Consider the following 14,556-nt stretch of genomic DNA (forward strand, 5'->3'; position numbering starts at 1 on the left):
TAACTGTGATGATCCCTCCACCATGTTTAACTGTGATGCTCCCTCCACCATGTTTAACTGTGATGCTCCCTCCACCATGTTTAACTGTGATGCTCCCTCCACCATGTTTAACTGTGATGATCCCTCCACCATGTTTAACTGTGATGCTCCCTCCACCATGTTTAACTGTGATGATCCCTCCACCATGTTTAACTGTGATGATCCCTCCACCATGTTTAACTGTGATGCTCCCTCCACCATGTTTAACTGTGATGCTCCCTCCACCATGTTTAACTGTGATGCTCCCTCCACCATGTTTAATTCTGAGAACGGTGTTCTAAGGGTTGAAGGACTCTCCCTTTCTTCACCAAACATAATGCACATCCATGTTCCCAAACAGTTCCATCAGATCAAAGGATGGACCTCTAAAACTCATCTTTACCTTTCAAATGTTTAAGGTAAACCTCAGTCTGGCTCTGATGTGTCCTCCAGAAGAGGTCAGGTCACCAACTATCATAAAGTCGTCACTTCAGCTAATTGATGGACTTTAACCTCAGAGAATAGCAGACAGGCTCTTAGTGTTTCTCTTTACTCCACAGTCCTTCTCTCACACTCGATGCAGTAAACAATAAGAGTCATTCTCGTAATAAAGGCCTTGAGACAGGTACAAAAATCATTTTAATTGCAACAAAACTGCAGGTTCTCTCAAACAGAACTACAGCAGCAGCTGTGAGTAAACATTGCACACACAGTTCCTGCTGTCTCTAAAGACGTTCGGTACGTAATGCCGCAGCGGCTCAGACAGCGGCTTTCAAGTCCTTGGAGAGTCTAGGGAAGTGGGCTGATTTATCGGGTGCATCAGCTGGATGCATGGGTTAACTCCACACACATGAAATCCACTGAGTTTGTTTCAGTCTCTGTCTGACGGTCCCCCTCCGGGCCTCAGGAGGCGCTCTGACTGTGGATGCAGCAGGGACAGCAGTGCAGAGAGTCATGGATGAAGAGATCACACTCCATACAGAACGCACTGTGGCATGAGGAACAGGTGAACACCTGCAGACAGAAACACAGGCATGAATGAAATCCTCTACATGTTTGTGCATATTGAAAGCTGGGGTTGGTAATCAGATTTAGATCCACTTTTTGTCATACTGGTTAAAATGATCTTTATGTCCTGATGGTAATCAATACATAATGTGTTCTTTAAAAAGAGTGAAAAAAGCCTCTATCTACAGCCGGAGTAAACCTGGGAAAACACCAACCAATCCCTGCCATCAGAAGCCAAAAGATTAAACCAATCAAATCCCATTCTGCCGTTCTGCCCGCCTCCTGCAGAGCATACATTTCATGTTTGTTTGTGTTTTTAACTTTCACTATGAGAATGTTTTGGTGTTTTCTTACCACTGAGTGAGACATGAGTTGACGTAGTGCAAAACACAAACCATGTGCTGAGGACCGGTTTTGAATCAGTCACCATCATATGTTCATGAATCAGCGGCGCTCATGCGTGTGAGCGGGGGCGTCGATTTGGAGGAGCTCCGAGGGGGGGTGACTACCAACCCTAGCTTTAAATCAACCTGTGGATTATTCCTAAGGAGGAACTAAAAGACAGAATCCAGGATCACAGAACTCTTACTCCAGAGTACAAGTGAAACTCCAACAAAGCTTAAGTTAACCGTTACAGCTCGGCTCATGACTGACAGACACATCTGATCTAAGCCTCCTGGTCATTGATGCTGGTGTGGTTCCAGACCATAGACTGTATAAAAAAATGGACGTCATCTCTCTCGGCTCAAAGTGAGGCCGCCACAAAAACTGCTCCCCCTGGTGGCTGGTTGCAGCATAGGTGAAAAAACTCTGTCTCCCCCATTCATTTGAATGGGGCTGCAGTCAAACTTTAAATAATAAATACTAGGGGTGAGCCCGACTAAGGATTTGCTAAGTCGAATCTGATTCATCAGATTTTGCCCATAGTCGACTAATAGTGGAATGTTTGTTGTTTTTCCTTATTGACCCAAAGTCTGCATGATGGTGACCGCATGACAATATTACACATAACCCTTTACAATTAAGAGACTCATAGCTTAAAGTAAAAGAGACAACAGAATATTATAAGTATAAAACTTAGATTTTTTAAATCTATATTGCAAAAACAACGAGGTGATGAAGGAGAGAAAACTCAAATAAGGCCACCATCTGTTAAACATGGAACAACACTCCACTATAGAATAAAGAATCAGGAGATATTTAAACAGTGTTCACACAGAGGAGAGCAGCACTGCGGAGGGTAGTTTGTCCAACTTAAGACTAAACATTTGTATAATGTTCAAAATCAAACCTGAACCAGCTAAAGGGTTTTTAAATCTCTTAACAGAACCTTTTAAAACAGTCTTTCATCACGTCTTTGTCCGCTTGAGTCTTTTCAAACTGTACGTGAGGAAAACCATCGTGTGTACGGGCAGAAGTGCGCTCCTGTCTTTGTTGACTGTAAATCCTGTCTGTGAGAATATCCTCTCTGATGGTGTGGAGGTGGATGGGATGCTGTGGATTGTTTTTGAGGCTTCGGACAGCTTTGGGTATCCCTCCTGGTTCTTTTGGCCCCGTACAGTTTTTGTGTGGTCCGGTAATCCTTGATCTCACAGCCCTCTTCATGAAGCTGCTCCTCATCTTCATCACTAGTTTTTAGGATCAACTGAAGTTTTATTTCTGACATTTTGAGCTGCCATGAACGTAGAAAGATTTAAAGGCCAGCTGAGGTACGTCTGCTCCACAGGTCCCGCTAAATGGGAGAGTCCACCTTTAATTACCAGGGGAGATTTAATTACCACTTTAAGGAGGTTTAACACTTCAAGAGCTGTTCTCAGAATTACATTAAATAAGTCTATATTTATATCAATATAGGATAAATGAGACACTATTTTAAGGGAAACAGGAAAATAATGTAAAATTAGACATTGAGCACCCCCATGGTTTGAATGGAATGATCCACGTTTCATATGCAAATATTCCACTATGAGATTGTCAGTCGACTAAGGCTCGTTAGAACCAATCGTCCAATATGCCACTATTTGGGGTCACCCTAATCAATACACGTGGTACGAATGTTTGTCACATCCGTATGCTGTGGTGATATGTAGTTAGTATTTGACTGTTTTGTGTTCAAGGCCTCTTTTTTCTGAAAAGTTTCTTCTTCGTTAGTTATTAGAGGTTAAAAACAGGGTTTTACTTCCGGGTTTACTTTGAGTGACAGCTGCTGTAGAGAGAAACTTCATAGGACCTTGGGTGACTACGCTGTAGGGTGGCGCTTGTTACCATGGAAACACACATATTCCCTACTGCGCAAACTCTGGCTGCAGAAAATGTACAAGATGGCAATTTTCTTGAACAGGATATTTTGGCTTCAAAACTGTACAATGGGAAAAGGCGGAGCGACGCTGTCCATTATATATACAGTCTGTGTTCCAGACCTGCATCTTAACTGCAGGTCATTATGAGTCAGAGGTCAGGAGGGATTACAGATCAGGGATCAGATCCTGGTGGTCACTGTGTTTATGCACAGACCTTGAACCTGCCTGATCCTGCTCATTATTACCCATCGAGTGACTCTGCCACACCTGAGTCTGGTTTGGATGAGGTCATGGTCAGGGTGGTTTCCTCTGGTGTGAAAAGCTCTGTCAGAGTTACTGAAGAGGATTTTCAGAAGCTGAACTTGAGCGTCAGTGAAGAGCTCACTGACGGTGTTTCTGCTGTACTCACACTTTTATCTTTCAGCTCTCCTTGACAAGCCTGACAGAACCTGGAACAGAGGGAGGACAGGTTTAGAGACACAGTGAGGCACACCATCTGTGTTAGGGCTGCATACAGTGAGCAAAAGAAGACCTCAGAATAAGTTTCATCTGATAAAAGCTCAGTAAGTAGATGACTGTAACTGTTGGGGCATCTCTTCTGATGTCTCCTCCTTCAGATGAAAACAGTTGTGCAAACTTTGCCAAAGCAGAACCAGAGTCAGTTCATTCACTGCTCCCTGCAGATGTGTTGAGGAATAGCTGTGCTGGATTTATACCACCAGACAAGACCAGAGCATCAGTTCTGAAAAGTGATGCAGCGACACGATCTCTTTATCTGGACTGTTTTCGTTGGTAGGAGAATATAATTATATTGAATTCTCTGCCCTGATCTGTGAGTGAGTGCACCAGAAGCTTCCTTCACTCTTGAACCCCGGACACTCTCAAGATCATTTTCAGGAGATCCAGGACCTGAACCCATCTCACACAACTAAAGATACTCCATTTGTCCTTCAACTCCCACATTCAGCAAATTTCAAGGTCAGCCTTTTTTCACTTGTGCAATATTTCTAAAATGAGACGTATCCTGTCTCAGAGCGACGCAGAAAAACTAGTCCATGCATTTGTTACCTCCAGGTTAGATTACTGTAACTCCCTCTTATCAGGCTGCCCTAAAAAGTCTTTAAGTCAAGAAGAGAGAGCACATCTCTCCAGTGTTAGCTTCTCTACACTGACTCCCCATAAAATCTAGACTAGAATTTAAAACCCTTCTTCTGACCTACAAAGCTCTTAATGATCAGACACCTTCATATCTTAAAGACCTCATAGTGCCCTATTACCCCTCTAGAACACTACGCTCCCAACATGCAGGCCTGCTGGTCCTACCTAAAGTCTCTAAAAGTAGTATGGGAGGTAGAGCCTTCAGCTATCAGGCCCCTCTCCTTTGGAATCATCTACCAGTCAGGGTCCGGGAGGCAGACACCCTCTCTACTTTTAAGAGTAGGCTTCAAACTTTCCTTTTTGATAAAGCTTATAGTTAGAGCTGGATCAGGCTTGGACCAGCTCTTAGTTATGCTGCTATAGGCTTAGAATGCCGGGGGAACTGGCGCACTGACACACTGGGATCCTATCTCACCCCCTTCCCCCCAACCCTCCCATCACTAACTTTAACTCTCCCTGTCCCATTAAAGTTACTAACCATAGACCTTTCTGGAGTCCCTGAGCTCCCTTGTCTCGTAGGTTCCTCTGAGCTGCCGTAGACGTCCTCCTGCTGTGGACGTTCCAGACTCCAGCTGATACGGACGTGCTGGACTCCAGCGGCAACAGCTTTTACTACTTGTCTCATCACTATCACCGCTCCCTCTCTCTCTTATTCTCCTCTATCCCTCTTTCCAGACCCAACTCGGTCGAGGCAGATGTCTGTCTAACATGAGTCTGGTCCTGCTCGAGGTTTCTGCCTGTTAAAGGTAGTTTTTCCTCTCCCCTGTAACTAGCTAAATACTGTTAGGTGCAATGTTCATGATGGATTAAGGTGGGGTCAGACTGAGTCTTATCCTGTCTTGGTGTTGGGTCTCTGTTCATAATTTGACATAGAGTGGTCTGGACCTGCTCTGTTTGTAAAAGAGTCTTGAGATAACATTTGTTGTGATTTGGCGCTATACAAATAAAGACTGATCCATTTGATTTGTACTGAGTGGAATATTTCAGCTGTGCAGAGTGTGAAAGGAGCTGCAGTCACCTGTCTCCTTGAAGCTCCTCCAAAGGAGTCTCTGTGAAGGCCTCGAGGGGGAAGAGGTGGTGGAAGGATCTGGCGAGATGTGGAGCAGACACCAGAGTCAGACCTGGGAGGAAACACACACACACACACACACACACACACACACACACACACACACACACACACACACACACACACACACACACACACACACACACACACACACACACACACACACACACACACACACACACACACACACACACACACACCCGTCAGTCTCAGATGATGTAGTTCTGTCAGTCTGAGCTCCCTGTTAAAGCACAGAAACAGAGTTCAGGTTCAGACTCAGACGTACCGCAGACTTTACACTCCACGGGGAGCTCGGTGTACTTGGCGTGGCACTGCGGACAGAAGTATCCTCCCAGAGAGAGACCAGGACCACTGCTGCTGTCCAGGTGACTGAGAGAGACACAGCAGGAGCAGTTTGTTACAAAGATTCCTCACTACAGCACACTGTGACCGCTCACACTGACACTGTCTTCTACTTACGACATGCTGAAGGAAGGCTTGGCGTCCTGGTCGGACAGAGAGGCGATGGTGTGCTGAGGGAAACCTGAGGAACACAGGTACAGATACAAAGAGTCTAAAACAGAAGAATCTGGACCAGCTGTCAAGGGGGTTTGTTTGAAACTCCTGCAACAAGAAGCATGAGAGCGTCTCCAAACAATGTGAATGTGATCCTGATCAGGTTTAAGAGAAGGTTACGGGCTGTGTGTACGGACCCATGCGGATCAGAGAGCACTCAGACGAGGAGCTGGCAGGAGGAGGTTTGACGTGCAGCATCAGCAGCTCTCTGAAGTGACTCTCGTCCAGGATGACGTGGTACGAGCCGCCCGTCTCTCTGGTCAGAACCGTGCACACTCGGACCTCCGCTGACAAGCCGATCACTGACACCCGCACCTTCAGAGACTTCAGGGTCTGAGGGAGGAGGAGTGTTTGTTACAGCGTGTCCGATACACAGTGATGACCGTGCAGCCGTAGGCGAGGATAACGTCACCTTGATGAGCTCGTAGATGTTGGCCGGGTCACATGTGGTGAGGCTGCTGAGGACGATCAGGATCTCTCTGCTGGTGTGTCCGGGCATGTGCCTTCAAACAGAGACAGGCACCAGCTGAGCGACACTTATTCATGCACAGAGACCAAATGGGAACAAACAGAATCAGAGCTCACTTCAGAGTCTGAGTGGCCAGGCTCAGAGAGTTGTAGAGTGACGGCTCTCCTCCACACACGGTGTCCACGGCCTTCTTCAGAGCTGCTGTGTGCTTCTTTGGATTCCCTGAGGACCAAACAGAAGAGAGGCCATCAGATCGAAGACGCAAACTTACAGACAGGAGGCGATAGAAAGGGCAAAGTCAGTTTCCAAAACACAGCAACGACTCTGCAGAGGAGCTCAGGGGGAAAAAAGATCCAAAATACATCTCTGAAGTAAAAGAGAAGAAGACATCAACACGTCTGAAAAGAGCGGGATCGACTTTTATTCAATATCCGTCACAACAGACGAGTGACTGAGGCCCGTCGTCACTCATAACCTCAGCACCAGCAGGATGACAGACGGAGAGACACGGTGAACAAAGTTACTCAGAAATTTTTAGATGAGTTATCTAAAATGTAGGTGGAGTCATAATGCCTTTTTTAAGACAGCGGTCATCAGAGCAGCAGAGACGTGAAACAGCTTCAAACAGACGGATAGAAAAGGTGCCAGAGTGTGATGTCCACATTTACAATCTTGGTTCAGGCTCTCAGGGAGCCCTCAAAACTACTTGGGAGTCAGAATTGGGAGAGATGATCTCTGATGATGTTTGGGAGGAGGCGTTATGGAGGGTTCACGGATCATCTATTTGTGCCAAACACAGTTTTACTCAATGTAGGATTTTACACCGTGCTCACTACACTAAAGCTCGCCTGGCAAAGACATTTGAAACTGTCCTCTTTGTGTGATCGATGTCAACAAACATGTTCTGCAGCTGTCCCTCTCTAAACGTGTTCTGGTCTGAGGTGTTTGGAACGTTGACTATTGTAACTGGGGTAAGACTGGTTTCTAATGCTTGTACTGTTTTGTTTGGTGTGTCTCCTCCTCTATCTGTTCTTTCTCCAGCCAAGAAGAACATGTTAGCCTTTATGACTCTGTTGGCCAGAAGGCTGATATTGTTGAATTGGAAGTCCTCTGTCCCACCTACCCATTCCAGCTGGATTAAGAGTGTACTTTATGTTCTCAAACTTGAAAAGATAAGGCTGACCCTGAGTGGCAAGGCTCATATCTTATGTTGACAGCTCAGCTTGCTGTATGTCTTTAGATTGAGCATCACCGGGGTGTGTCTTATTATGTTTAGATTATTGTTTTCATCTGTTTATTTTTACTATACTTGCTTCTCGTCTTATATTCTCCATTTTTGGAGTTCTGTTAAGTTTATCTGGAGGGTGTATGTGTCGGGGTTGAGGGTTATTTGTTGTTTCTATTTCGTATGTTGTCTGTGTGTTTCTTTGTGCCTTAAAAAAAAAAAAAAAAGTACCAACCTCTAATTTTGAAAATGATTGTAAACAAAGTGTAAAAAAAACAAAACAGTGTGATGTCTGATGACGAGCTGAAAATGTGCCAAACAGACTGAAGGTGTGATACTTTTAAAAGGACATTAAGCCCATTTGTTTATCTTTAATGCTGATTAAAATTGTGTTTCTAAATATAAAAACAAGATTTCATCTTCTTCAAGTCTTCCTAAAAATGACTCTGAAAATGGAGCTTGTCTTATTCTAACAGTGGTCTCATGTTGAGGCAGTTTTTAATATTTGCCTGAAGTCATTGAGGACAAACACATGATGGAAAGAGCTCTGTTGTTCTGGACGGATGTGAGCTTAGACTGAAGTTATCTTACAGACTTTAAACTGAGAGCTGAAGAATCATTAACGTTAGCAGAGGATGAGTTCTCACCTGCCAGGTCTGTCAGCTTATCCGCTCTTTTATTCTTCGTGGTGATGATGCCGACCTGAACACAAAGAAAAGAACACTTTATACAGTTTGACTCATATCCCATCTGTTAACATAGAGGAGGCGGGGTCTATCACCTGGATAGCTACAGGTGCATTTGGACCAAGAGTTCCGGGGTCTTTTAGCCCCCAGGGACTACTTTACCCTGAACTAAAAGGTTCCTGTCTGCCCATTGTTGTCTGCGTTTCGACCGCGGGCTGAGGTCCCGGGTAGATTGTGTAAGTCAGGCCAGTGACGTATGGGGGAAAAAAAAAAGTAAATGCACTACACCACCAGACCAGTAGAGGGCAGTAAAACAAAGAGGAATGCCATTCATCACAGATGACACCATAGAAGCAGACGGACAGGCAGGTATCATTATGAGCAACACAACAGTTAGCCTGTTAGCATGAAGAGACTCAGCTGGTGCTGTTTTAGATGGTGCTATATTTCATCACAGATGGATTCACTGAATCAACACGTGAGAGGAGATAAGCGCGAGTAGCAAAGACGTTTCAACACGCCTTTAAAATCCTTTTGAACTCAAAAAGCCGTGGCAGGGATCGACCGATGTTTTGGTTTAAACAGCGACCCTGTTAACTGGAGACTTTCAGCCGGATGCATCCCTCATAAACGTCTTTAGACGATCATTAAATATCTGATGAGGATATTTTGAAATCTTAATAAAAACTAAACTAGTTTGCATTCCAAGGAACTACCTCTGTGTTACTACCCCCCTAGCAGGGGCTTTTCAGGGGGGGGATTATCTACCCCTGAACTAAATTAAGACCCTGGGTCCACCGGTCAAAACGCACATAGTTCCGGGGTAAAGTTCCTCCGGACGAAAAACGGCTTATCCTGCAGCTAGCCTTCAAGAGAGCACTAAATATTTTGACTTCACTGAGAAGGAGGAGTGTTTTTTTCTGATTTAAAATTGTATTACTAACATTCTAACATCTGTAGAATTTTATAGAAGCATAAAACAGAAAAATGATGTCTCTGCTTTAGTTAACAAAAAGAAAATATATAAAGAAAAAGAAATAAAAGGAAAAGAAAAGTGTGAAATAAAAACTATACCTAGTCATTCATCTATGTCATCGCAACAAGGTACTGATGATAAAAATAAACACAAATAAACTCAAATAGGAGGAATGTTTGAACTCTGCGTGTTTAATCCAGAAGGTCCTGACTGGATTAAACAATCTGGTTTAATCCCAGTTCAGTGTAATCCTGCAGGTGAACGGTGGAATCGTACCTGGCTGATCGGGTTCTGGTCAAAGTATTCATCCACAAAGGCTTCAATCAGCTGCAGAGGGACAGAGAGAGGACACAGTGTTGAATGGCTGATCATACCCAGAGGTCAGAGGTCAGAGGTCTGCTGACATCAGAGCCATGCTCCTGCTGAAACATCTACCTTTAAGGTGGAGGTGAGGCGGTTTGGTTTCAGGTCCTGGTCCTCCATCGTTCTCGAACAGTCGATCACCACGAAGAGGTGACGCATCTGAAGCACACGACAAACTTTAACATCCTCCAGGTCGTGGAGTCAAATCAGTGCTTACACCAGGTGTTCACACTTTTATACCAACGACTTTACACACAGAGCTGAGTGTTAGAAAAGAAATACTGAGTCTGCAGGTCACTTACACCAATACTACATCATCATGAACCTGCCTGTTACTTCACAGATTTACACACTATCATTATTTTATTATTAAATATGAATTAAACCTCTTAGGAGGGGTAAAACACTCAGCTCCAGTTTCAGGGAGTCAGAGGTTTGATATTTAAACAATCACAGCTGCAAACTTCTGAAACTAAAGTAAGTCTTGAACAAGATCAGACTGAGTCCTGTCTGTAAGATGGGACCGGGTCTTATCCTGTCTTGATGTTCCTGATGACACCTGCTCATCACTACATTTAATGAAACATCATGAAGGTCCTTTAAAATCTGTTTAGTTCAGGAGCAGCTGGAGAAATGTTTTTAGAAGACGTCACTCACCATCCCGAGCCTCACTTGTCCATGGCTCTCTATCACCCTGTGAGGTAAACAAGGCAGCACATAAGACAACAACATCAACAACAACATGCTCATGACTCCTGACTTTGCAGAGGGTTTGGATCTGCTTTAAACCCCTCAGGTAATCTTACCTTTGCATTTTTAGACTTCAATGTATTCAGATTTCTATTCTCATCTGGTTTTTGAACAAAAAGAACGGACTCCTTTTCTGAGAGCAGAACAACACTCAGTGAGGTTCAGCTGGGCGGGGATGTTTACTTATTGTGCTTTAGATTGAGAACTGTTCCTAATCTTATCTATCAGGAACACATCTCAGAGGGATGCAGACCAGCTCCAAACTTCAAACTCCACACATAAGCTTTAAATGAATCCTGACTGAGTTTAAGTCAGAGCTAACGGCTGAGCTGCTGCGTTAGACCTCATTAATGTCACTGATAAAGCAGCTTGTTCGTGTGTGAAAGAGAGCAAAGGGAGGAGTCATCTTACAGAATCAAATATAACACTTCATGTTTTAATTTCACCTTTTCCTTTTGGACTGGAACAAGATCTCCTCCACCGAGGCTTTGAGAGAGCCGGACTCGTCCTCCTTCAGGACCTCCCTGCAGAGAACACATGACACAAATATATTCAGCTCTGTTTCAGGTGCAAACACTACGGACGAGGATCAAGGCCACTGAAAAAAATGAAATAAGGTGCAGTATCCATGTTCTGTAATTCTGAGATTAAAGTAAGAATTCTGACTTTGATCCCAGAATTAAAAATATATATTGTATTAACACGACCACAGTTTAAACTGTGTGACAAATGGTTGTTATTGGCTAGAAAATGTATTTTGATAAACTGGATCAAGAATAAACCGCCAACTGTTACGCTGTGGTATCAAGAGAGATTTAGGGTCCTCCCTCATGAAATGATCAGTGTGGTTCTGAGGGGTAATGAGAGGTATTTCACTGACATGTGATCTCCTGTGCTCAGTTACTTACCTAAAGAAATGACTCAACTTGTGATGAGGGGACAAAACTACTTTAAATGGCCAACCCTGCAGAGAGCTAATCAATAAACATCCTCCTGTTTCTTATTGTGTCTCTATTATCAATATAGCTTAGCTAGCTTTGCCTTTTGTTATAAGATATTATATTTGCCTGTACTTGGTAAGCGAAAACATATTATAATGGCAGTAAGCATGATATCGACCTTTGGGGGGTGGAGTGGTCTGACGGATGCGTTTTCCTTGTTTGGAATGTATGATATGATATGGTGGCAGTATTTGATTTTATTTATTTATGTATTTTATTTTATTTGATTATATTTATTTATGTATTTTATTTTATTTGATTATATTTATTTGTGTATTTTATTTCATTTAGTTTATTTATGTATTTAATTGTATTATATTTATTTATGTATTTTATTTTATTTTATTATATATATGTATTTTATTTTATTTATTTTATGTTTTTTATTTTATTTTATTTTATTTTTGTATTTTATTTTATTATATTTATGTATCTATCTATGTATTCTATTTTATTCTATCTATTTATGTATTTTATTCTATTTTATTCAACTTTTTTATTCTATTTATTTATGTGTTATATTTTAGTTTATTCTATTCATTAATGTATTTCATTTAATGAATGAATGAATGAATGAATTAAAGTATTTAATTCAATTTAATTGATTTATTCATCTCTCTTATTTTATTGTTTTCTTTCTTCTCTTCTCTTTCTAATTTAAATGTATTTATATAATCCACCCTTATTGTACTATTCTAAATGTGTAATGTGATACGCAGGCAAGAGGTATGATTTGATTTAATTCTCTTCTGTTTGTGGAAAAACAAAGAACAATAAAACTCTGTTTAAAAATATATATCTATAAATATATATTGCAGCTTAATCTTTTTTCTTTAGTGACCCTGATCCTCTTCCATAAAACACACATCTCCAACTTTTACATTTTTTTGACAAAACTGTATATAAGAAGAACATTAATCCTAAAAGTGACACAACATTCTAATAGTACAATAATAAACAATAGTTTACCATGTCCGCTCATAGCCTCCCTCCCAGCGCTTGGCTCTCTCTGGTTCTTCATCCATCCTGTCCGCCGTCCAAAAACCTCTGAGACAAAGAACAACAACAGCTTCATGTTAACACACAGACCTGCTGCACACCATTCATCAGAGGACTGTCATCAGTCCTCAAAGACCAGACAGTTACAAGCAGTAGAGTTTGTTATGAGCCAGTATCTAATCAATAAAAAGGAATGAATTATGGTCTAATATGAAATCTGTGCTGACTGTATTCAATGATTATATCATAATGTCTGATTATGTCCATGTTACTAAAACAAAGCTGCATTGAAACAAAAGGTAACATTAACACTGAATGCAGTTTGGTATCACTATGCCTCAGTGTCGGCATGAATAAATATGTTATCTGATCATAGTGTTGATTGGTATCATAGTGTACATCTTTTTATTGTCCAACACACGTCCACCTAACAGAAAGGAGTTCAACATTGAAGTATGAAATGAAGAATCATAAATCTAAAGTTATCATAAATAAGAAAGTCCCAGCCGAGCTTTAACGTTGATCATTAGGATAATGTGCAGGCTGTTATGTTTCATAAAGTCTCTATAATATAGAGTTCTGCAGAAAAGTATGTTATAAATAAATGATCGTCCCCACAGCTATGTGTTGAATTATTGTTAATCAGGAGAATAATCTAAAAGTCAGAGTTCTGACTTTAATCTCAGAGTTCTGACTTTAATCTCAGAGTTTGACTTTAATCTCAGAGTTCTGACTTTAATCTCAGAGTTTGACTTTAATCTCAGAGTTCTGACTTTAATCTCAGAGTTCTGACTTTAATCTCAGAGTTCTGACTTTAATCTCAGAGTTCTGACTGTAATCTCAGAGTTCTGACTTTAATCTCAGAGTTCTGACTGTAATCTCAGAGTTCTGACTTTAATCTCAGAGTGCTGACTTTAATTTCAGAGTGCTGACTGTTAGGTCATTTTTTCAGTGTCCCTAATCCTCTTCCATAAAATGTTTATAATACAATATCAATAAGATGTTCCATGCAGCCCTATTGTTGAGTAAGCATGTAGATAACAGTCCAAGCCAAAGTATTTGTTAACAGTGTAATTGTTTGGTAGCATGATGTGCACGGCTTCACAGTCAGAAATCAGTTATATTATCAATTGTATATTTAGTTTTAAGTAGGCTCAATATATCAATACAATGAATGGCATGAGCCCGAGTTTGTCTTAAATCCACATGAATAACTCAGAGACACCCAATAAAAGTATCACATTAATAGATAAAGTCCATGCCAAAGTCTCTGTGGACCCAGAACAGGACTTTGTTTCTCCTGTAATGTTCACTTCATTGAGTCCGAAGTGAAACTCTGATGTTTCTGAACGGAGTTTGGCTTGACTGTGTCACAGCAGACACACTACAGATAACACAACCTAACTCTCTCTGTCTAACCCCAATAATCTCTAGCTTTAGCTGTGCATGTTATCAACAGTATTATGTAGATTCATTATTTATGTAATTAATCATTATGTAAAATAAAACTAATGAGAGCCTGTTACTTTGAAACAACTAGCCAGCTAACTGTTCCCAATGACTCCGTTTACGAGCTGTATCACATATTATTGAATGAATCAAGAGTCTAACGAGAGTGATATTATGATATTTAAAACCTATCCAGTAAATATATATTGTTGTTGTACCCTAAAGAACTTGAAGTACCTGTCTCACTGCGGTAGATGAGAGTTCACAAATAAACCTGATGCAGTCCACCGGCTACTTCCGCACACACTCTCTGTTCTGTGCTGTGATTGGCTCCTGCACAGCCGTCGGGTGCAACCGAAATGATTCCGTGAAGAAACACACGCTCCAGAAAAAGTAATCCGCACAGCCGTTGTTAAATTGACATCTGAATTAACTTTATTGTAAATAGATGCATTTTTTTTTCTATTAAACTCATACACACAACAAGATATTAATTAGTCTACAGTTTC

At 41.6% G+C, this 14,556-nt stretch overlaps 1 protein-coding gene across 1 annotated transcript; it reads right to left on the reverse strand.

The window, feature by feature from the left end:
• Positions 1-639: 639 nt before the first annotated feature.
• On the reverse strand, positions 640-14,416 carry gtf2h2 (general transcription factor IIH, polypeptide 2). Its single transcript, XM_034692901.1, has 15 exons — positions 14,285-14,416; positions 12,569-12,646; positions 11,045-11,122; positions 10,506-10,542; positions 9,921-10,007; positions 9,762-9,812; positions 8,471-8,525; positions 6,715-6,820; positions 6,542-6,632; positions 6,267-6,462; positions 6,034-6,097; positions 5,840-5,943; positions 5,503-5,605; positions 3,736-3,775; positions 640-1,032 (listed from the first exon to the last, which is right to left on the reverse strand). Exons 2-15 carry the CDS (start codon positions 12,622-12,624, stop codon positions 922-924), a joined length of 1,179 nt encoding a protein of 392 aa, XP_034548792.1. The 5' UTR covers positions 12,625-12,646; positions 14,285-14,416; the 3' UTR covers positions 640-921.
• Between the last annotated feature and the right edge of the window lie 140 nt (positions 14,417-14,556).

Source organism: Notolabrus celidotus, chromosome 9 (assembly GCF_009762535.1).
Source record: "Notolabrus celidotus isolate fNotCel1 chromosome 9, fNotCel1.pri, whole genome shotgun sequence".
Classification (NCBI taxonomy): Eukaryota; Metazoa; Chordata; class Actinopteri; order Labriformes; family Labridae; genus Notolabrus; species Notolabrus celidotus.